General features: G+C 39.0%; 5 protein-coding genes across 5 annotated transcripts; 4 read left to right on the top strand and 1 right to left on the bottom strand.

The window, feature by feature from the left end:
- Positions 1-11,519: 11,519 nt before the first annotated feature.
- VFPPC_04602 (alpha/beta hydrolase fold protein) lies at positions 11,520-12,709 on the top strand (the record flags this gene model as incomplete). The annotated part of the gene is made up of 2 exons (XM_018283935.1): positions 11,520-12,034; positions 12,103-12,709. 2 exons carry the CDS (start codon positions 11,520-11,522, stop codon positions 12,707-12,709), a joined length of 1,122 nt encoding a protein of 373 aa, XP_018145217.1.
- A 2,521-nt stretch (positions 12,710-15,230) lies between these two features.
- Positions 15,231-18,005, top strand: VFPPC_04601 (RNA-binding protein; the record flags this gene model as incomplete). Its single annotated transcript, XM_018283934.1, has 9 exons — positions 15,231-15,324; positions 15,670-15,721; positions 15,781-15,831; positions 15,884-16,066; positions 16,119-16,248; positions 16,313-16,403; positions 16,456-16,643; positions 16,711-16,929; positions 17,139-18,005. 9 exons carry the CDS (start codon positions 15,231-15,233, stop codon positions 18,003-18,005), a joined length of 1,875 nt encoding a protein of 624 aa, XP_018145216.1.
- A 1,465-nt stretch (positions 18,006-19,470) lies between these two features.
- Positions 19,471-21,832, top strand: VFPPC_04600 (urea transport protein; the record flags this gene model as incomplete). The annotated part of the gene is made up of 4 exons (XM_022428409.1): positions 19,471-19,532; positions 19,608-19,687; positions 20,379-20,723; positions 20,787-21,832. The coding sequence occupies 4 exons, from the start codon at positions 19,471-19,473 to the stop codon at positions 21,830-21,832; spliced, it is 1,533 nt and encodes a 510-aa protein (XP_022284481.1).
- A 396-nt stretch (positions 21,833-22,228) lies between these two features.
- VFPPC_04599 (tim44-like domain-containing protein) lies at positions 22,229-23,253 on the bottom strand (the record flags this gene model as incomplete). The annotated part of the gene is made up of 2 exons (XM_018283932.2): positions 22,229-22,923; positions 23,004-23,253. 2 exons carry the CDS (start codon positions 23,251-23,253, stop codon positions 22,229-22,231), a joined length of 945 nt encoding a protein of 314 aa, XP_018145214.2.
- A 480-nt stretch (positions 23,254-23,733) lies between these two features.
- Positions 23,734-24,572, top strand: VFPPC_04598 (complex I intermediate-associated protein 30; the record flags this gene model as incomplete). Its single annotated transcript, XM_018283931.1, has 2 exons — positions 23,734-23,812; positions 23,869-24,572. 2 exons carry the CDS (start codon positions 23,734-23,736, stop codon positions 24,570-24,572), a joined length of 783 nt encoding a protein of 260 aa, XP_018145213.1.
- Between the last annotated feature and the right edge of the window lie 55 nt (positions 24,573-24,627).

Genomic DNA, 24,627 nt, shown 5'->3' with positions numbered 1-24,627 from the left:
CTTAATACTAAGTAGATAGATTAAAAATAATTAAATAGTTTCTAGGAGTTTTTAGTATTATTCTCTTTATTATAGAGAGATAAATAGTAGATAGATCTCTAGCTTATATAGGAGATTTTTCTTTAATAGTAGTATTTCTTTAGGTTTATCTATTATCTCTAAAAGATAAGAATAATATATTTATATAGAATAATTAACTATTTAATCTAATATATTATATTTTACCTCTCTAGGTAAAATCTAGTTAAGTTCTTAGTTAAGAGCTATAGTCTCTAAGTAGTAGGTTTTCCCTCCTAGTAACTATAGGTTTACTATAGATAACTACTAACCTTTAGAGTCTTAGATAAAAAGCTTTAGGTAGTTCCTAGAGATTATTTTTATAAGTTCTATTCTATTAAGGGTTATAACCCTATAGGCTCCTATAATAGAGACTTAACTAATAACTTAAAAAGGTCTATTCTATCTTATTATAAGTTTCTTAGAGGTTAATATATTAATACTATAAACTATATTAAAAACTAAAATAAGACTCTCTAGAACTAGCTAATATTTCTCTTTTTAAATAGAAGTAAATTAGTTTTTATTTATTCTTACTGCTAGTTATTATCTAAATTTAAGAATCTTTTCTTAGGCTAGAGTAATATCTTTAGCTTTTCTTTTAAGAATTCTAATTCTTACTTAAAAAAGATCTTCTTTTAAGGTTACCTTATCCTAATTAATTATTCTCTAGGTAGGGTATTCTACTTCTAGTAGGAGAATTAGCTTCTACCTATAAATAAGATAGAAAGCTAATATTCTATAGAAGGCCTAAATTATAGTTCTATTTGCTAGAAGTATAAAATTAAGTTATAATAACTATTTACTATTTAATCCTCTAGACTTACTTAGAGTAGAAGTAATAGACTAATAGCTAGCTTTAATAGGTATATTTACTTTTAGGTTATATATAAAGACTTATACCCCTATAGTTTCTAGGTCTTAGAGAGCTTTCTTAAGTTACCCTTTTATTTCTAGTTCTCTATTATAGATAATATACTTTAATATTCTAAATTAACTTATTATTTTCCTTAAGAACTTCTAAATAGCTACTATATTAGCCCTTTTAATAGGTTTTACCTCTATATAACTAGTAAGATTATACTAAGCTTTAAGTAGGTAGGTATATTCTTAATTAGGTAGTATATATTAAGTATTAATATATATCTTACTTATTAGGTTTCTAGGTGCTATAGCTATTATAATTTCTCTTAGCCTCTAAGGAGTAAACTTTTAGTAGATATTATAATAGGTAATTATCTCTTTTATTATATTCTATATTTCTAACTACTAGTATCTTTACCTAGTAACTTAGAAGATAACTTTAACTCTCTTATAACCTATTATATAGTAGATATCTTAAACTAATATCCTTCTATTATTAGGGTTATTAATAATAAGTATAAGGCCTTTAATAATTCCTATAGGTCTCTTTTAGAGTCTTTCTTTATCCTAAAAGAATTTCTTTATAGTTATTCTTAATTATTAGTAGCTAGATTTAGTTAGATTAGATAGTCTTTCCTATATCTAAAGGAATCTTATTAGCTATTAGAACTTAGGCAAATATTCTTCTAATTTATTAACTTTACTACTATTTTCTTAGATATTAATAGTATTTAGGTAGAGGTTAATAAATTCTTTAATATCTTCTTTAACTTTTATATCTATTTAATCTAAAGGCCTAGAACCTTTTTATAAAAGTCTATTTATAATACTATTCTTTTCCCTAGGTATATACCTTATAGTAAAATTAAATAAAAGGATATAGCTAATCTATTAAGTTATTATAGCTCTAGGAATATTATTAATAGCTCTATTAAGCTAATAGACTAGAACTTAGAAGTTAGTCTCTAGAGTAAATTAGGCACTATATAAGTATATTCTTAGGCATCTAAGAGTATAGATAATAGCTTTATACTTAAGTTTTATAGCATTATATTTAGCCTTAGCTTCTAATTATACCCTACTTTTAAATCTAACTAGGCACCTCTTTCTATTAATAATCTAGATTAAAGCTATACCCTAACGTGAATGCATAGCAAGTCGGTTAATATAGCGAGTTAGTTATGCGACCGCACCTTATCACAAAGATTCTACAAAATAACTACCATAATATAAGAAATTAATTAATCTTTACTGCTATTCTCTTTATTAGATATTTCTATATTAAACTTACATATTTGCGCATTATAACTAGTATTACTGCATATACTATATTGCTAACCCTTTATCTTAACCCTTAGCTTCTAACCTCTAGATCTGCAATCTTCTTGCTATATCTGCTCTTCTATATTATTCTAATCCTAAAGAGCTTATCCTTTAGTAATAGTTATACTGCCTTCTTAACGTAATTGTGTTTTTCTAGCCCTATACTGCTTGCTTAGTAGTTTATTTGCCTCTTAAAGTTAGTTAACCTTAGCCTTTAAGAGAACTATCTTATGCATTATTCTGTATGTACCCTTTACAAACTAATCTATAGCAGCTAAAATTTGTGTTAGAGAGCTTTCCTAGTAGCAGCTTATTTGTCTTTTAATATAGTTAGTCTGTAAAGTTGCCTTAATTAGGTTATTTAGCATCTTTAGAACCCACAGGTTTAGTAGCTTAACTGTCTCTTTAACCTGCATTAGAGTCTATAGCTAGGCATCTAGGCGCAATAGGACACTTTTTAGATCAAATAGAATAAGTCCTATACCTCTAAAAGCTCCCTAAATATTTTCTTTAGTTATTATAGCTTTAAATGCAATAGAAAACGCAGGTAAGAAGTTAGCCTTAGTAGTATATATTATATGCGCTCTTATAAGTCCTTTAATTTCTTTACTATAAGCCTTTTTTAGCGGCCTAAAACACCTAATATCTAGAGGCTAAAGAATATAAGATAAATAAGATAGCATATAAAGCGTGATAATCTTCTATTCTTTACAGAAAATCTTAAATTCCATGGAGTAGTAACTTTTATGCCTATCTAGGATAAGAAGATAATATACGCCACAAGTTTAAGGCTTAGTATGCTTTTTAAAATGCCTAATCTATTCTATGGCTTTCTTATTTATAGTCTAGCTATTTTAAGTTATAGAGATAACCTAATTGCTTAGTAGGGTGGAATCTTTATACTAGTTTGTAAGGTAATACTGCTCTATAACTATAATAAATAGCAGGATTGCCTAACCGCAAGAATTAATAGACTAGAGTACTAAAACCTATTCTCTATTACCTAGCTAAGCTAAAGTTAGATTACCACGTCTTTCTAAGCTTGTAATAACTATTATAGTTAAGATTATGCCTATTATAAAGCTAGTCTTATTAAAGTTATAAAAATTATTATTATATATGCTATATTTTGTAACTATATTATATATAAGCTTAAACTAAGAGCTAATTATCTTTAGATCTTTACATAAGGCCCTCTAATAGTTATACTTATGCGTAAAACGCGTAGAAAGCTATAGTTAGCATTTAATAAAGTTTAAAGCCTATTATAGTCCCACAGTTAGCACGTTATAATTAGCAAGCAGTTAATTTGCCATATCTTCCACACTACTAAGCTAGGGAGGAAAGGATTGCGCGTCTAGGTTAAGAATATATTTAATAATAGTTAATTCCTCTAGATCTATAAGCTTTTAAGAATTAGGCATAGTATTACGTCTTGCAGTTTTACTATTACGTTAATTATACAGTAAACTATAGCTAACACTATATACCTTTGCTATGCCTTAAATGCTTAGCTTTAGGTCTTATTATATCGCTTTAAGGGCTAAGTTTATGTGATTCTCTTTACTTAATAATTCCATGATTTATAGCGGAGAAATATGCAATTAAAGAAGGATAGTGCTATTTTTATAGTCGCGTGACTAACTCGCTATATTAACCGACTCGCTATGCATTCACATTATCTAATAATGCTTATATTAATAATAAGTATAATCTTCCTATACTTATTCCTAAGATTAAGTATTATTATTATTAGAAGTTAGATTATCTTATCTTTAAGAATTACTATAGCATTTTCTTAGTCTTCTTCCTAGACCTAAATTATTATCTTATAGAGTAGCTTAGTTAATAGGAAAGCTTTCTAAGAATAGTATTCTATCTAAAGCTAGTAGCAATTTATAAGGCCTATAAAAGACCTAATATCTCTCTAGTCTTTATAGCTTTTCTATTCTAGCACTTTTAGAACTCTAGTATTACTTAGCTTTTAGCTATAGGTTCTATAGATATATTCTACTATCTTAGTAGTCTTTTAGTAGAACTTTAATTTTAATGCTAAAGCTATATAACTAGTAAGTTTAATATTTAGAAGCACTTTATTAATATTAATTAAATGCTCTAATATATATTTATATACTCTAGGTAAGATTTCCTCTTTATTATAGGTAGATATTAGTTCTTTAATAGCAATATTATTAAGAAAAGGCTTATAGGCTTATAGAATAAGGTTATTTAGAATTCTCCTAATAATATAAATAAATTAGGCTACTAAGTTTATAGTACCCTATAGTAGGGTATATATTCTTAGTAGCCTAAGTAATATTAATATTATTATTAAGTCCTAGCTTTCTACTATAAGTAGAATTTAATTATAACTAGAAAGAAGGTTAATAATAGATAAGATTTTATATATACTAAAGCTTTTACTAAAGGCTTTAGTGCCTTAAGAGCTATATATATTCCTAATTATATACTTATTATACTTTATTGCTAAAAGGATTAATTATACTTTCCTATCTTTCTTAATAACTAAGAAGAAAGAGTTTCTATAGAAACTATAGCTTTCTTCTAACTGCCTATACTTAACCTTCTTTTTTAGTAAATCTACTAGCTTCTCTTATATTACTAATAGAATAGGAATAAACCTAGCCTACTAGGCCTTATATTTAATAACCTAAATAACTTATAGTAGTGCTACTAATAGGTTAACTTTTTTGCATTTAGAGAGGTTCTAAGTAAGAGCTACCTCTCTATTCTTTAGGATTTTAGTAAATATATCTAATTCTTCTAGTATAACTAGGTTTCTAATTTCTTTTAGTATTTAATTAAGGCAGTCTAGGGTTATCCTAAATCCTCTTAGCTTTTTATAGAACCTTCTAATAATATATTTTATATACTTTCTGCTCTTTTCTAGTCTCTCTTTAGCTTTCTTCTACTTCTTTATCTTCTATTAGGAATCTCCTTTAGGCATTAATCTATTAGATAGAATATTATCTCTTAGGTAGACCTTTTATGCTTTCCTTTTATATAAGGTATTTACCTATAGATTAATTAGTTTCTTATCTATTTTGCTTATTTTCTAAGTAGCCTAAAGCTTTCTATATGCCTCTTCTAGTTAGTTTATTAAGTCTTAATAGAGAGTTATAACTAATAGTTAAAGAGTAGTACTTATTTCTTTTTTATTAAGGGAAATAGCTATATTCTCTAGCTCTAGAGTCTATCTAGACTCTTTAGTTTTAGTTAAGTTAGTAAGAGCCTTTTTACCTCTCTATTTCCTATTAGCTTTTCTCTTTTTAGCTAACCCCTTTATTTCTTAAAGATAATCTATATTCTAATTAATCTTAATAGGATTTACTTTAATAGTATAGTCTTTCTTTATTTCTAGAATTTCCTATTAGATTAAGCTAGCTACTCTAAAGATTATTATAACTTAATTAAAATAATATTATACTAGTAGTTCTCTATCCTCTTAGCTATAATTAAGTAATACCTAGGCTATCTAAATAAAAGGTATCCCTAGAATTAATAAAATATATATACTATTAGGAGCTATATAGAATTAAATTAGGGTCTAAGTATTTCCTAGATATAGCTAGGTTTATACTTTCCTATATATCTTAATAGCTTAATTTATATATAAAGTAGTTTTTATAGTAATAGTTATTAGGTAGACTTTTAGATTTACCTTTACTATAAACCCTCTAAAAATAATATTCCCTTAAGAGCTACTATTAATAAGAGCTAATATAAGAGGCCTATTATCTTTCTTTAGTCTTACTTAGAGGTATAATAGATCTTAAGTATAATCTAGGATTACTTATAGTTATAGGATTATATTTATAAGTATAATATGCTAGTAATTAAATAGTTTTCCTATTTTTCCTAACCTTTTCTATAAATATACTTATAGTTCTAGATTATAACCTTAAGAAGGTTATAGTTATATCTAAATTATATCTTTATAACTATTACTCTCTTCTTTAATAAAGGCTTTTAGCATTATAACTATAGTTAATATAGTATTTATTTAATCTATTTTAATACTATTCCTAGGTTTTATTTCTAGTTCTTTATTATAGAGAGTTTTTAACTTTCTATTATACTAATAGACTTCTTTAATCCCTTATACTCTTATATTATATTTATTACTAATTAACTTAGCTAGGTCTAGTAATATCCTATAAAGGTCTCTAAGAGGCACCCTAATCTTCTTCTAGAATACTTCTTTATATAACTAATTTATAATCCTTTAAAGTAGTTAAGTTATATCTAATTTAGGGACTTTTTAGCTACCTAGCATATAGTTTATACTTAGACCTACTTATATTAAATCTCTATCTTTCCTATTATTATTATTGCTTTTATTATCTTTAATTTAAGCTCTCTTCTTTATATTTATATTTATTAAAGAGAGGGTTTAGCTGCTATTTTTGCCTTAAATAGAGCTTTTAAAAGGTACTCTTTTAAGCATTATAACTAATATAGTTATAAATATCTCTAAACTTATAATATTATTAGGATAGCTTTTACTAGGTTACTACTTATACTAATTTATCTAACTTAGAACTTAGTTAAAAATCTCTCTTTTAGATTAGGTTTAATCCTAATTATAATTAGAAGCTACTCTAAAGTAATATACTTAATCTAGAAGCTTATAGGTATAAGCTTTATTAAATAGCTTTACCTAGTAGATATAAAGCTATCTAAGATAGCTATTAATACCTATATACTGCCTAACTAGTATTAGTAGTATAAGATATTCTCTTATTATATATCTAATAGCTAATACTTAAGTATAGCTATTATATATTATAAATCCTAGTAAATAGTTATATTTATAAATATTATAACTATTAGGAAAATAACCTAGGTTATTATAGTAGTAGTATCTTATTATATACTTTTTAAATCCTATAGTATTTATAGTAAAGTTATTTTTATCCTAGAACTTATTTAATCTTAATAATTTAGTTAAATTAGTACTATTCTAGTTATCTTCTTACTATCTTAACTATTATTACTTTAGTATCTAGAAGGTATCTTACTATCTTTATATAAGTTTCTCTAATAAATCTTCCTATTACTTATTCTATCTTACTAGTATAATCTTTATATCTTAGAGATATTTTATAATATTATCTATTTAATCTGCCTACTACCTAATAGTTACTAAAGTTTTAGCTAGTTATTACTAGTTAGTTTCTATTTAGAAGGTTTATACTTACTCTTAATCTAAGCGTATAGCTTCTTTCTAGATTAAACTATTTTCTATATTTAGAAATATTACCTATTCTATTTTAGTAGCTAGCACTCTAGATCTTATTTAATCTTAGGTTACTTAATATTATTTAAGTATAATTAGGTTTTTATTCTTAAGTTTAAGCCTTAATTATATATATTCTATAACTTTATCCTATAAGATACTATACTCTTTACTAATAATATTACTTTAAGAGTACCCTTTTCTATCTATAAAGCTACTAATAAGTTAAGTTAGTAGCGCTTTATAGATAGTATTTAACTAGAAAATAGAGGTTTTCTAACTCTTAGTTTTAACTTTACTCTAGAGTATCCTATATTAGTATATCTATAGGTAGGTTTTAGTAATTAATTCTAGGTATTTTATATTAAGAGCTTCTAACTTATTAAGTATAATTTCTATTTAATCCTAGTTAATTATATTATACTAGAGTAAGAGTTCTTTCTTAGTGCTCTTCTAGTTAAAGGTAAATATAAGTATTTTAACTTAAGAGTATATATTTAGTATAATATCTCTCTTAAGCATCTTTATCTATTTATCTTCTAGAATTACTAGCGCTTTTATCTTTCTTTTAAAGTTCTTTAGAAAGTTAGAAATATTTTTGCTATTAAATTCTTTTATAGTAATTATATGCTAGATACTAGTAATTATATTCTGCTTTCTAAGGACTTCTCTAAGAGCTTTTATAAAAGTAATTATATTAATAACTACTAGAGTAAATTCTATTAAAGCTATTATAGGTTAGTTTATAGCTTTAGATAGGTTCCTACTATATATTATAGCATAATTAAATAATCTATAGCTTTTCCCTTACTTATTATCTAGGTTTACTAGCATTACTTATTAACTAAAGCTAGCACTCTTATTAATAAGTTATAATTAATAGGAAGGTATTACTAAATAGTTATAATAAAGTTTTTTAACTTACTTATTAAATAAGGTATTATCTTTTTGCTCTTTTTTAAGAAGGTCTTAGGTTTTATTTAGTAGATCTTCCTTTTAAGGGTATTTAACTCTTATTATAGTATTAGTATAATTCCCCTTATAGGTCTTTTTATACTTCTTTATTATAGTTATCTAGTAGGGTTAATACCCTTTTTTGCTTTTACTTATATTATCTCCTATATATATTATTATATAAATACTATACCTAAGTACTACTAGGGTTATAATCTAGTAGTTAGTAATAAGCTATATAAGCCTAGTAATTAAAGTAATAAGCATAAAATTAGCTATTTTTTATCTAATTAAATAGTCTAGACTATTCTTAATAGTTTTTCTTATTATATTTCTATTAAGTAGCTTTAATATAGCTAACTTTCTCTATTAACTAGTATTAGCTTAATAGATATTATTATTCTATTCCTAATTCTTATTATTAGCTAAGCTATTACTAGCCTAATTAATATTATTTTGCCTTATTTCCTTCTATTTCTTATTTCTTTTTCTTTATATTTATTTATTTTATTGCTTATATCTATATATATAATTATAGGATATAGTTTTTAGTTTTATTAAGTCTTAACTCTTTTAGGCTTTCTTAGTCTTCTAATTCTTAGTAGTAGCATAAAAGTGCCTCTAATTGCTAGGATTAAATAATTCTAATTAATTAGAGTATTTACCTAGGCAAAACTACTATTTTTATTAACCTAAAATAAATATACCTAAGAGCTTAGAGTACTCTATAAAATACTATACTTATATATAACTTATTAGTAATTTAGTCTAGATTATTACTTTTCTTTAGTTTAAGTAGTTAGAATCCTTCTAATTACCTAGATTAAATAGTATTTAATTCTTAATTGCTTTAGTCTTCCTAGAAGACTTTCCTAATATTATTTAGTAGTATATCTCTATAAGGTATAGTATATAGCAAGAAAAGGCACTTTTAGGCTAGGTAGTTAGAAGTCTCCTGCTTACTTAGATTAAATAGTATTTAATTCTTAATTACTTTAATCTTTCTAGAAGACCTTAGCAATATTATTTAGTAGTATACCTCTATAAGGTATAACCTATAGCAAAGAAAGGCAGCCTTAGTTAATAAGAAATTTAGTAAATAAGTATTAAATACATTAAGTAAATAGCTCTAGTTAAGAAAATTGCAGTTAAGTCTATTAATTTCTAGTTGTCTAGCTAGAGGGGGTAGAACCTCCCTTTTATCTGTATGGTAGCTATAAGATTAAATGAAAACACTAAGTCCCTTTTTCCTATCCCTTGTTAAGCTACCAGGTGTGAGCAATTCCGCCCACATAGTAGGAGCAAGCTTTAGTCTTAAATACAATGTACCCTATTGCTGCTACCTAGTTTTATCTACTACTTTTACAGTGCTTGTTACAGACTCCTTTATATTGCATTGTGCATGCCCTACCTGCCACAAACAGAGATGATTCTCCTTATCATTCTTACACTAGCAAAATAAACTAGTTAGCATTCTTTAGCTTTAGAATATATAGTCTCTTATCTATTAACTTACAGGATAATCGACACCACAAGGGATTTCCTTATATTTATTATCTCTATCTATTACACTACAGACACCATATTTATGGTTATCAATATAGTAGCAGTACTAGCAGAGCACAACTTAGTTAGTTTATTGCTTAGCATTCTTCTGTATTCTCTTGCTTGCTAGCACAAACCCCTATTAGCGGATCCATGGGATAACGAGTCGCCGGGTGCCGGATATACGGCTTCTTGGGCCCCGGGGTTTTCAGCGGCGGTCTTCGACTACGACGCGAAGCTGGTGTCGCCCCAGTCTTTCGAGCCCGCTCATACCAGGGACGCCAAGTCTTTGGCGGCCCGGTCCTCTTCGGCCGCCCAGTCCCTCTAGCCTCGATAAGGCTAGCAAACAGGGCCGTAATAAGAATTGCGATTAGCTTCATTATGTTTGTAAGTGTTAGGTTAGGTGTTTAGATAAATAGAGTTAACCCTCCTTTAATCTAAAGAGCCCTTCTCCCTCCTTTTATACACAAAGCGGAGCAGCGGTGTGGTAACTACTAGCTTGGGGCTAATGCCTCCTAATACCTCAAGCTCTATCTCTTTGACTGCGGAATGGCTTGTGGGCCCCCGCGGGGCCCCCGCAAAAACTGAGGTACTAATTTGTTGGCCCAAAACAAACACACCTAAGAGCTTAGAATACCCTAAGAAATACCTCACTTACGTGCAGCTTATTAGTAATTTAGTCTGAATTAAATTACTTCTTTTTAGTCTAAATAGTTAGAGTTCTTTTAATTCTCTAAATTAAATAGTATTTAATCTTTAATTACTTTAGCCTTTTTAGAAAACCTTAGTAATACTATTTAGTAAACTACACTACACTACACACTACACTACATATACTACATTTGTAGTGTAGTTTTCGGCAATGCTTATTATAAAGGTCCGGTTCAGTTCAGCCGTACAGATGCGTATTGTTGCACAATACACGCCGTTTGTAGAATATGCCCATTGTCCAGTACCGTCCTACCGCTGTACAACAAAAATCAAGTTTACCAGACCTTTAATAAAGAGCAGGCATGTATTGTTGTGCCGCCAATTGATCCATCCAGTCGGTTGTCGCGGTTCGCGACCCACGCCAAGTCTTGGCACGCCACAGCTTAATTCGAGGTGATTCTCACAGCAAGTCAGTCCATGAGTTCAAACACAGCAATGTTGCTATAATGTACTGGTCGAATAAATCAGGATATCTTAGACCAAATTACATTATAGCAGTGCGGGATTTATCATAGTGACTGACCGACCACTCTCGGCATATGACCGAGACGAATCTGTCATCGAATGGGAGAAAGTGGCGGTGTTGAAGGAAGGCAGAGTCTGGAACGTGGATTTCCGCTCATTGCCAGGCTCCGTATCGTTGACCTGCACCACAATGGGATTGGGTCCGCTATGAGCCACCGCCTGACATGGACGAACAGCAGGGTCCAAATGTCTGGCCTGCTGAAGTCTGTTCTGTTGCTTTGAGTGGTGCTAGCCAGCTTGGGCCTCCAAAGACGGATATGGATGGATGCATAGAGATCAAATGGAGGAGGAGAAGGAGAAGGAGAAAAAGACAGAGCTCAAGTGGGCGGCCAACAAGAAAAGTCCCCGCTTCCAATTGACATGGCAGTTGCGACCTGTTAAATTGCCTACTTCTTACGTTTTTCCTTCTTCCACAAATGTGTTCTTTATCTTCATCTCTCCTCACGAGGACCTCTTGCTCATTGAATCTTGTTTAGGCGCAACCCACAGTCACAAAAGTATTGGGCACGATCACATCACCGGAATGGCCGCGAGCACCGAAGGCTCCCTCGTCCAGCTACGCGATGGAGCTCGCTTATACGTTAAAATATTGGGGGACAACGACAAGTCTAAACAGCTGGTGGTTGTTCTGCACGGGGGCCCTGGTGTAGCTGACCACAGAGAGCCAGAGGCCTCATTCGGATTCCTATCATCTCGGTTTCGGGTCTTGGTATACGATGCACGGGGCAGCGGACGCAGCGACCTCAAAGGACCTTATACCCATGACCGGTGGGCTGCAGATATCGACGAACTTAGGTATGGAATTGTGACTGGCCCTTAACAGCATCAATCTATCTAGGGAACAACCTTCTAATTGTAACAAGAATATGGGCTGGCTCAGAACCAATCATCCTGGCTGCCGGCTCCTATGGTGGTTGTATCGCCCTCGAGTATGCCATCAAATACCCCAACCACGTATCAGCTCTTATCCTCAGAGGAATATGGGCATCCGGCCCTAAGGGCGCCATGTATCGCCTCAAATCAGTTCTCACATCTCCTCGAGTGAAGGTCGATCCAGATCGCCAGTACCGATCCTGGACGGGCACTTTACAAAACAACAACGATCTTTTAGCCAGTGTCACCGAAATCTCCCCCATTTACACAACAGAAAAGCCCAAGAGCAGTTCTACCCCGACCTTCCTAGATCCAAGAAAGCTGATCCTGCATTACGAAACGCACAACTTCGCCATGAGCTACAATCAGCCGCGGTACGATGTGCGGCCAAAACTGGGAGACATCTCGGCGCCAACTTTGATCCTTGTCGGACGGCATGACCATGTTGCGCCTGTGGAATTTAGTGAGGAAATACACGGTTTGATGCAGAACTCCCAGTTGACTGTTTTTGAAAACTCTTCGCATGGCCCGCCTACAGAGGAGCCGGAGACGTTCCAGCAGAGAGTGAATATGTTCCTCGACTATTATCGGCTATAATGCATAAAGTGCCGTTAACGGGTCATGTATTAGCGATGAGATTTTCTAGTAGAGCATAGTTCAGAGCGTGAAATTGTGTGGTAGGATGAGTGTATGCATGGGCGCTTGATTGGGTATTATTTGTACATGGCGTGTTCAATCAAGACGGTTTGGATCGTGGTCGGTGCGAAATCTAGTGCGATATCTTCTAGAGAACCTCCAAAGGGGAAAGACCACTACCATGTCACCAGTTCATATCTTTTCGCGGGTTCGTTTTTCCTAGTCTGGAAGCTGTATATGTGTGTGCAGGGCTCCCAATAGTCCGGACTGTTTGGACTATTAGTCCACGTTTTGCATTGTTGCCCTGGACAACACTGTGATAAATCTATTAAAAGCAACAAACAACAGCATATGACTGGCTGACATTCATCTTCATCAGTTTTATAATAGAGAAAAGAGGGTTGTCAAACAAACTTTAGACTATTAGTCCAAACCGTCTGGACTATTGGGAGCCCTGTGTGTGTGGTCCATCACGCCAACCGCTCCATCACGATTCCAGAGGTCATGAGCATTGTTACGAAGCTACAAGGCAGAGCTCTGTAGTTATGGACTCTTGTTGATACTCCCACATCTATCTCGTATGCTCGGAACTGTTTGCTGTTGGTGAAGCGCGCATCGCGTATCTTCTGCGCCTCCAAACGGAAACCTATATCGCCACGTCGTTTGTGGTCAACACGGGTAAGCTTCTGAACACAGCTCCTTTTTTTGTAATTAAGGAAGGAAAAATCAAGCAGACGTTTGCCGTCCATACAGAAAGATTTAACCTGTATTTACAGTGATATCATAAGGATCTCGTTCGTCGGAGGTTGTATGCTCTAATATGTCGATATCTGTCGAGTGCCCTAGCGTGGCTTAATTCGACGGCGGATTGCTTCAAAATGCAGACTATCATCGTAATCCGCCTTGCATCTGTCGTATAAATCGTAGAAATAGTTTGAATTGCTTCATTCTCGAGTAGGACAAGTTGCTTCGCAGGGAGTACTTCCCCATATCAAAGGACATCATCGTGTATTTCTGTAGCAGCTACTGTTGAGTCCCGAAGTATTTAGCACCATTCACTTTGCTTTGTTCAAGAAGCTGTCATCCGGGAACGTGTCGGTTTACTTTACCAGAACAGACACAATGCCATTAAATCGATGCACAATGCTGGATGCCATAGTAGGTCACATCGCATATTCGAGGATAACGTAAACAAGCTGTTTGCGCCACTATCGTCCAATGTGAATCTTGGGTCTGTTTGAGCTGCGTTTGAATGATGAATGGGGATTGAAATCGGATTGCTGCATCGCAGGCGAGAAAACACGAGGGCACGCGTCCACACCCACACCCACACAAGGACATAATATCACCTTTAGCAAGAGGTACAATAGGATTGCCATGGATACGCCTTGAAAGCACTTTTTATTGATTTTCCTTGCGTATCTAGAACCTTCCAGGCTACATTAGCTTGCTTATTGTGCACTTTTGATTGCACCCTACTCTCCAAGGTAACCAAATGCCCCCTTGAATGGACAACTTGAACCACAATAGCCTTGCCTACACTCTTAAATCAAGACAGGGACCGTAGCAATCGTCAGAGACAGGAAATATCTGCTCACGACACTACGTGGATCAGAAATTCCACTCAATGCTCTCAAATTCGAAACCAAAACCGACACCGCAAATCGATCGAGCCGACACCAAACATCAACACTATACCACACGTAGCTTGCCTGCGAACGAAAACAAAGTTCACAGAGTACTAATTCTTGAACACGAAGCTAAACACAAGAAAAAGGTCTGATGATTGCAATCACGAGACCATTTACACGGAACGGATATTGTGCCGAAAGGTGGAGAGATAAAGTGTCAATCTGTTTTGTCGGACTGGCAAAAGTGCTCGTCGAAGCAAAGGTGAACCTTGACAGGTGCTGGACTTCTTATCGTCGCTCCTTCCCTGACTTGCTTCCCAACCCGGCTTTCCTCATCCTGTCACCTCTGTCTTCTTCTTTCCCCCTCTTTCCCTAGTCGTGGCAAAACGCGCGGAAAGCTCAAAACTTTCTGCTCAAACTTGAGATTTACTTCTCACCTTTTCAGGACGACATCTATACCACGACTGTGTGAAAATTACGCATCTTCAATTTCCTCTTTCATTTCCTATCTTTAATCTTCAGTATACTCTGCTGTGAGTGAGTGTTGCTTACAAGCGGGCCACCGAACGCTTTTTCTACGTTTTCTTGAGTTTCAGAATCTACCAAACTTGTGGATACAGAAGGCAAAGACGCCTCCCAAAATTGGCATCTTTGTTACTTCCATATTTTCCATCAGAGTTTTCTCCTATTCGTCATTGTTGTCTCTCTCTGATTTCGAATCAACGCTTCTTTCTTTGGTAAGATGTTCTTTTGTTCATGGGCAACCTCGCTGCTAATGGTTTTTGACAAGATAGATACTCTACTTACTGAATTTTACGGCTCCTCTCGAATCTACGACAAAAGCTGTAAACATGGCAACTGCCAGAGAAAACTTCCGGCCCATGAGGAAGGCATCGTCTCATGACCATCTGGGGTCTCCCAGTCCGCTGCGTGATGGCGGTGTTTGTGAGTATCTTCTCCCTCAAATCCCAACCTTCATCCATATGGTGAATTTTATTTGTACCAAGTTTCTACCCTCTTCGAAGCCCTGTTTTTGCATGAGATTCTCTTTGTGTTAATCTGGTGGTAACTCTTCTTCACCCATTTACATCACAAAGCTTTAACCAATGTGTTGAGAGTGTTTACACACATCTTGGTTGAATTTTCGTTCATTTGTTTTTTCATTGTCGAATTATTGGGTATAGCCCAAAGCCCAAGCCTTGTATTTCTCTGCAGAACTTCATAATTCACGTCTACACTCCTCTCACCCCAGGGCTGAATAATTATCTGTCTAACAATCACTACTTCTAGCCCTCGGTATACGATATGCAAGTGCCAGAGCATCTCCGACACCCATTGCGCAGTAATACTTCTTAACCCTCCCCTACTTTTGTGCTTCGTGGGATGACTGATTTGATGTAGTCGCAATCAGCGCAAAACGGCTTCAGATGATGGGACGCCTAAATCTACCAGGTACACTCTATCAAGCTTTGACTATTTCGAACCCAGCTCACTGTGCTCTCAGCTCGTCGGCTTTCCTCGTAGGCTCCAGTGTTGATGATGATATTTTTACTGAGGCATCATCCGAGGCTCCTCTCATACCATCAACAACTGGCGCAGACTCCCAGCTGCAGGTGTTTGACAATTCTCCGACCAGAATCGATGCTCAGGGAATATACCCCGGCACAGCTTGCATGTTCGTTGCGAAGTTAGTAGCATTCTCTATCTCTTATTGCATGTGTTCTAACCGATTATACTAGCCTGTCTCAACCCCATGAGGACAAAGTCCTTGAGTTCGAAGTGACCAAGGAGTTCAGCAAATTCGGAGAAGTTTGGGTGAAAATCAAAAGAGATGTCTATCAAATGCCTTATGCATTTTGCCAGTTCACAGTAAGTCAAGATTGCTTCCCTTATGGTTTAAATCTAGGTAAACTTTTAATCTGACATCTCAAAGAACGATCATGATGCTCAGAAGGCAGAGAAACTGGGAAAGGGCATGAAGATTTTGGGACGACCATGTCGAACCGAAATGGCCCGCGCTCAATGTATAGAATTATTCATTTACCATCACTCTGGAGCAGCTACTGACTTCACTAGCTTCCTTTCTTGTCTCCAAGAAAAACGGTATGCCAACAACCATTGCTGAGGCAACGCATCTTCTCAGCCAGCTTGGTGAGGTTGCCAAAGGCGAATTTGTGGATGACGACGCACAACGCTCTCTTGGCGTTCCACCTTCCGTCTTAGTCACATACAAGATGTATGATTCCAGACGCGAGCCAGTTCGGGTATGTTTGATTATTTGTCACGAAGGCTCCGGATCTTGTACCTCTTCTAGTCTAACACACTGCACAGTACTTCTCTCAAAACCAGACGTATACTGTCGTGGCGAATAACCCAAAGCGCAATAACGACATTGCATCTGCCGCGTCCAAGTGGGATGGCGGTGATGCTTTGATGAAGAAGTATGACAGGGATCGGCGCTCTGCGTATGTTGGCAACCTTCCTCCAGAGATGACTGAAACCGTTCTTCGCGCTCTTGCTAGCTCCAGCGGAGAAGTATTGGGAGTACAGGTATACAAGAGGGAAATACCCGGCAAGCCAGGCATGTATTACTTCTTGTCGGACTACCAATGCGGGCTACACTAACAGCGTTCCAGGCCAAACAAACTGTTTCGCTTTTGTAGAGTTTGCGAGACCAGATGCCGCTGATGACCTCATCACAACCATGGTGAGTTTGAAGATATCGATAACTGAGCAGTGTGCTAATTTCCAACTCCTAGAATGGTACCGACATTGATGGTAGATCTGTCCGCGTGGAGCGTAAGCATTCTCGAACATTTGAGACTCCACGACGTGAAACCATGCCTCGAAACTGCTGGTCTACGCTCCCGAGACGTCGCATTGCTAGCACCTTTTTGCCAGCTCCTATTCATAATGCTGATGATGATACATCTGTGATTGAGAATGTTACGTCTCATCACCAGGCTACAACTTACAACAAGACTTTCTCTTGCAGACCTAGCAGACGTCCACGTCAGACCATCTTTAACGTTGACACCTCGGTTGGCAAAGCAATGGCTTCCCAGAATCCTGAGCAAGTTCCAGAGCAAGCTGAATCAGGCCATGAGCTGCCATTGACTCCAACACATCACAGAGTTCGGGGTCCTAACTCACCAAGCAAGAAGTCCGTTGAGTTCGAATTGCCCAACGGCGCTCGCCCCGGGGTTCGGCCGCACACTCCTCCAGGTATCACCGCAAACGGGGACTCACACGTGGTAGCTCCGAATAATTCGGGTCATAGCTCCGGGCCGGTTGCAGCTGCCAGCAGTAGCCATGCCCCCTCATACCAGTCCAGCACGGGTTTGATGATGCCGCCCCCCTCGTTTGGATGGGCGCCGTTCTACCAGTCTTATCCCCAAGGCTATTCTTACATGGCAGGGCCCTTCACTCCTCACCATCAGGGCAACGAGGGGATGATGCAGCCCTATATGACTCCCCCATACCCAACTCATCCCATGTTCTACAATAACATGATGATGCCAGCACCACCTATGATGGCTACTCCCCCCGGTCCACCAGTGCAACATTCCGGTGCAGGACAGAACAATGATGCTGCCTCAGAATACAATCCCCACAAGGCGGAGTAAAGTCGCTTCGCGCTTCGTTCATTTCACTTGATCTGAACCATCAGTCAACGAGACGTTGCCCTTAAAGGACCTGCGATATTCACCATTCTAAGATTTGTTCGTTTCGCTTGATTTAATTGTTTCATACTTTCTTCATATTGTTCCTGAAAAGTCCGCTTTGTTGGTTCGACAGATTAGAACCGCGCAGAAGAACAGATGCGCAAACAGTGCGAGAATATGGCAGTGGCAGAAATTGGCCAGGTTATCAACACTTCTTTTCTTTGATCTTTTTCCTTTTGAGTTTTCAGGGTCTTTTATTGCACAATGCACGTCTCGTTCTCAACTTGAGCTGCCTGGGTGGCTGACACGAAAGGAGACTCTGTGGTACGGATTGGGGTAACAAGCTTGCGAAGACGAATCGGCTTGGGGGACACTTGTCTGAGTATTTCAGGAATATCGTAAGTAGAGATAGGATAATCCATTCTGGGAACGACTCAGGTAATTGGTATCCTGTAATCTAGGGAGTAGGTTGGCCAAGGGGCCATTTGTAGAGTAAATTTCTTTTCTTTTCCACCTTTTTAACAATCGCAATATCAAGCCACTGGAGAGATTATGCCCACGCTTGTGATGAGTAGAAGGCAGCGACCATTGAGATACATGGAATCAACACGAACGTATCTTGGCAATAATAGTACCTTGTTTACTATTGATGGATGATGCCATGTGGCTCGCGCGACTGCCATGTGGTTGAAAGTGGAGATGTGTGAGCGGAAGCAGGGCAACGGTCAAGGAGGTTTTTTGGCTGAAGATGGAGGACATCAGTTGGGACGGAGGAGGCGGGGGGTTCGTGCAGAGGCTACAAACTTTATTACAGCGAGGACATCAGCGGGTGAGCCACTGTAGTTTGGTGTTTGTAGGGCCCAGTCTAGTCAAGTGCTAGCTAAAGCAAATGTTCAATGTTTGGCTTGACTCCCAATGAGATGCAGACATCAATATCCTCCATGTCCCTCGACTCGACTTCTTCAACCTGCCATCTACACACTCGCCCACTCATGCTCTCAACCTCTCTTTTCTCACTCGCTTGCTGCACCGCACCACCGCACCACCGCACCACCGCACCACTATTTCATTCATCCCAGATCAGATGGAGCAATTTAACCAGCGACTACGGAGTACGTACTTCAACTAGACTCTTCTGATCCACCATTAAAATCGAACCCCCCACCAAAACGCCAATTCTAACCCGGTTCGGTCCTTGTGGCACCGGATAGTGGCCAACAGAGATGCAGCTGTCGGCAGTCGCGCGTTTTTTCCCTCCAAACAGCCGTCGCTGCAATCCGCCGAAGATTTTTCTTGCTGGCCCTGGTACAAAAGCGCTTTTATAGCTGAGGGAACCTGGATTTCATCTCACCTCCTTCAATCTTCCCTCTCCTCTCACAAACTCATCTAGCCGACTTCTACTCAAGGCTTAGCCAAAGTCGACAACATGGGCCAACCGTCTTTTCAGGCATCCAATGCCATCATCTATCTCACATATGGAGCCTTCCTGTATGCAACCAGAATTTGCTCTTCTCCCCCATCATCAAACCTATCAGGTGCTAAACTAACCTTCTTGTTTCGCAGCGTTCTGGGAACAGGAATCGCTTGGCGGATGAGAAACCAGTCCAAGCAGGATTTCTTGAATAGCAATGGAACACAGAGTGGTGAGCAGTGCTCAAAGTTATATGCAAATACTCAGCGCAATTCAAGCCACGAGTAATACATACGAGCCACGGCTGAACTAACACAATTTTCTTCTTCCTGTAGCTTTCCCGCTTGCACTCAACTTCATCGCCTCTGGTGAGTAGAGTCTCCATGGCTCGGTTACAGCGTCATATTCCGGAGCGGTAGCCTTAACGGCCCACGGATGTCAACGTCGATACCCAATGAACAACTTGGTTCATTTACGTTTGTTCGGGCAAACGCATATTTTGCAACAGTCAACTTGAATGAGTAGGTTCCTCTCTTGATCTTATTCTCCTCTCCTCTTGCCGACGAGGCTTTTGACCACTTTTGTGTCTGGTGCTTCTAATCGTCTAGCTGCAAACTGAGGTCCCATCTCACGGGAATTACTTCACGTGTCATGAGAAGAAGAAAACAAAAAGCATCAATATCCTCGTCGCAAGAGGGGAGAAGATGCGGCTCACTACGGGCGCCGATATGAAACGAAGCGTGAGATCCAACTCCTGGGCACTGCAGTTCCCGGAGAGATTTTACCCTTCGCGGATTTGAAGCTGAGATTGCACCGTAATTACTCGATCAAGTTAATGCTTGCGTGGGAAATGTGTTGCCGCTCCAAACCCCTTCTTGCTCAAGCACTACTAAACCACGTTTGTTTCGTACTGACAATTTTAGCCCTCGGAGCTGGTATTCTCTTCTCCTACCCTGAGCTCGCAACCATCACCGGTGTTCAGGGAGTCATCATTTACGCCTTGGCTTCGGCATTGCCAATGCTCCTTTTTGGAGCTCTCGGACCTATTATCCGTCGCAAATGTCCCGAAGGCTTCGTCTTGACAGAGTGGACGAGACAGCGATATGGAACCGTTGCAATGCTCTACCTCAGCTTCATGACCTTGGTTACCTTGTTCCTGTACATGGTCGCAGAGTTGTCTGCTCTCGGTCAAGTTGTTAGCACATTGACCGGAATCGACAGCCTGCCAGTCATCATCGTTGAATGCGTCATCACCACCATCTATACTTGTAAGATTTCCCTTCTCTGACAGTCATGCCACAGTTCGCACCATTTGCTAACCATTGAAAAAGCCTTGGGTGGATTCAAAATCTCGTTTTTGACAGACGTCGTCCAAGGCGGGATGGTTGTTGGCCTCATCATTATTGCCACCATCACTGTTGGTGCCAAGACAGATATCCAGCGCGACCTTATCGATTCGTCGCACCTCCTGGAACCCAGTCTTCTGGGCTGGCAGCTCCTGTACATTTTGCCTGTTGCCGTTTTCACCAACGACTTCTTCCTGTCCAACTTCTGGCTTCGAACATTCTCCTCGAGATCTGATAAGGACCTATGGATCGGTGTGTCCATTGCCATGGTCACCATTCTATGCATCCTCACGCTTGTCGGCTGTACCGGTCTGATTGCTGCTTGGAGTGGCGCATGGCCAGGTGAACCAGCGCAGGCGGGCTCATTGGCATTCTTCTTGCTACTTGAGCGGTTGCCCAACTGGGTTGTTGGCATTATCCTCGTCATGGTTGTATCCCTCAGTACCGCTGCCTTTGATAGTTTGCAGTCTGCCATGGTGTCTTCGGCCTCCAATGACTTGTTCCGCAACCGCCTCAACATCTGGTACATCCGTGGGATGGTCGTGCTCATCATCATCCCTGTCGTGGTTGTCGCACTGCGGGCATCGTCTATCCTACAGATTTATCTCATCAGCGATCTCCTCTCCGCAGCTACCATCCCCGTCCTGTGTCTCGGACTCAGCGACAGACTCTACTGGTGGCGTGGGTTTGAAGTCGTTGTCGGTGGCCTGGGTGGAATCTTGACAGTCTTCATCTTTGGAGCTATTTACTATGGCGATGCCAAGGAAGGCGCTCAACTTCTTCTGCTTGAGAATGGTCTGTACGCCAATGATTGGAGCGCGTTTGGCGCATTCGTCGCTGCCCCTTTTGGTGGGCTCCTCTGGGGCTTTGGTGCTCTTGCGCTGCGCTTGTCTTTCCAGTATATCAAGGCCAAGATTCGCCATGAGCGATTTGATGCCCTGGATCGACCACTGATGACTCGCACGGTCAGCGACTCGGATGTGCCGCGTGAGACTGTGGTCACGTCCACAAAGGCTGGCAAGTTCTTTTAAGCATGTACCTGAGCACGTGTATGCCGTTAGGGATACGACCAGTCCGCTGTGCAAGACTGTTTGACAGCGTGGACAAGTGGGGAAGAGGTGGAAAGGACGGCATGGGATATTTCATCTTGAGGGGAATCATGACATGGTTTGCCATGACGGGAAACCGAAGTATGTGTGAGAACAATATAATAAATAGGATAATGATAGTACAAATGATAGGTGGGAGAAGAATACATCCTTCCCAACCGCAACTTGTCCTTTTTCGCTCCCTATGCAATATGTTATGGTACAGTTACAAAGCTTCGTGACCCAACGTCGACGCTTGATTTACATTTTCAACCACGTGCTCCATCATGTCATACCATCCCACTCTTTCTAAACATATGTTCTCCGTCCCACAGTTTCTCATTTCGAAGCTGAATCAGTCCAACCCGCCCGTCTAGCCTGCTCTTTATCTATAACAGCCTTCTCCCGCAGGTATGCGTCCAGGGTCGTCACAGAGGTAGTCCCCCATATCCGCCAAGGCGTAGTCTCAAAAGTCTTCTGGTTCGCCTGTCTCGACAGCACGACGTACTCAATCTTATCCTGCAGCTTCAAGCTCCCCGGGATCGTCTGCCCCGTGACAGCACTAACCTTCGATAACTGCTGCGTCGACGCAATCCCCACGACAGCCTGTTCCGTCATCAAGGTCTTGTCAAACGGGTTGACCTCGTGAATCTGGTGAGACATCAACTTGGGGTAGAAAAGCCCCTTGTTGTACTTGACTACTTCGAAGCGTACCCGTTCCTTGGGATCCCGACGGTCAATGGCTGCGTTGAGCGTCTTGGCGAATGCGCCGAGGCAGATCTTGTTGAGGGTGGCTTTGTCTCCTGCGGCAAAGGCTTCCATCATCTCGCGGTACATGGCTTTCGCGGTCGGTGCAATCTTGCCGCGGCGGGCTTTCCATTTCGGTCGTGTCGTCCAGTTGGGCATCGATTTGAGCTTGAAGTTGAGGACTGAGGTCGCGCAGATGAGCCAGTGCTTCATGCGGGAGATTTGGTATGTGAGGAAGTCGGATGGGGATTTGGGGTATTGCGATAGCGGGAGGGAGACGAATGTGCCTAGAAAACTTGGGTGTTAGCTTTGATTACCATCATCTAGGGAGTTTGTAGTTTATGGTGCTGTTTGGTGTTGGACGAACCTGGAAACAGAGGGCCACCTCCGTCTTTGAAATATTCGGCATTTGCAAGCTTTTGCATATTCGACATGCTTTGCTCTTTGGCCATTTTGTTTGAGCTCTGGCGAGAAGCGCGGTCCATCTCTCGAATAATCTTGTTTCTGCCGACCATAGATGCATAATGTCTCGGGGTTGGTATGATCAAGGGTCTCCTGATGGCACGTCGAATTGGGTGTGAGGCGCCGGCCCGCCATGTTGGTGTTAGCGACGCCATATTGTCTGAAGAATCGCTCTGGCGAGTGACGGCGCCACAAGCTCGCAATATTCTTCGATTGGGTTGTTTGGGCCGAGATTCGGGGGCCGTTGGCGTGGTCGAGCCGTAGGATGGTGATGTCGGAAATTGTTGGCGGAAAGAAGTTCGAGGGCGGATTAAATTATTGCCCCTAGCCGATGCACATGGTAAGGTAAGTATGTGCAAAAGTGGTGCTTTCCGCTGCGAGGTACTAGGATCCACACCCAGTGCGCAGTGCGGATTTGATGTCTTCCACTTCGATCAAGCTCCATCAAATGTCCATTTCAACGTCATAATCCGTCGCAAGAGCTTTCGCCGTCACGGCACGTGCGATACTCCGAATCAACGCACACTGATATACAGATAGCTCATGTTCTTGGAGAACCGGTGAGCCAATTGGCTCTGGCTGAGCAACTCGCGCTCAGCAATTCGAAGCATCTACAACCTCCGTCCTTCGCCATCATGAGGGTCACCACACCACTTCTGGGAAAGGGCCTGCTAGGCCGCAGCATGGATGAGCTGCGAAGGCGCACTAGCATCGGTTTGTTGACCGACACTGATTTATGATTGTATTCATGAGGGCTAACAGCGTGTCAGCGCTGAAGATGGAAGCAGTGAAAGGGCCGCTTGGCCCTCGTGCATTGTACGAATTCAACAGCGCCGAATCGATACGAGATTGTATCCTCATGTCCGACAACTTGATTGGCGGCTCTTCAAAAAGCCACCTCGACTTCATATCTTCCGACACCAACTCTCCCGCAAAGAACACCAACTCCTCACCATCATCATACGCCCGCTTCCACGGCCAAATATCTACCTCCCTCCCTGCGGATCGACTGAACATCCAGCGCAGCGGATACGCTGCCTTTCGCACACCCGACCAAGCACCGACTGTATTCGGCCGATCGGTCTGGGATATTGACCCCTATGCGTATTTGGCCCTGCGGATCAAGTCAGATGGGAGGTCGTACTTTGTCAATCTGCAGACTGAGGCGGTGGAACCTACGGATCTGCATCAACATCGCTTGTTTGCCAAACGGCCTGGTCAATGGGAGACTATTATGATTAAATGGAATGATTTTGTGAGGACGAACCACGGATTTGTGGTGGAGCCACAGACGGAGATTTTGAGACAGAGAGTGAGGACTGTTGGTATTGGGTTGACGGATCGTGTGGAGGGCCCGTTTGAGCTGTGTATAGAGAGGGTGTGGGCTACGAATGAGGTTTCTGAGGGGGCGACGGTGGTTGATTCGGGAGGAAGTGAGTTGAAGAATAAGAAGGGGGAGAAGATTCAGTGGTAGGCCGAAGAATGACTGGCCGATGGTGTCAGGTTTACAATGCGAACGCTCACAACTA

The sequence above is a fragment of the Pochonia chlamydosporia genome, chromosome 3 (assembly GCF_001653235.2).
Source record: "Pochonia chlamydosporia 170 chromosome 3, whole genome shotgun sequence".
Classification (NCBI taxonomy): Eukaryota; Fungi; Ascomycota; class Sordariomycetes; order Hypocreales; family Clavicipitaceae; genus Pochonia; species Pochonia chlamydosporia.
The sequence above is the reverse complement of the archived record's forward strand: the minus strand, read 5'-3'. Positions and strand labels throughout refer to the sequence as shown.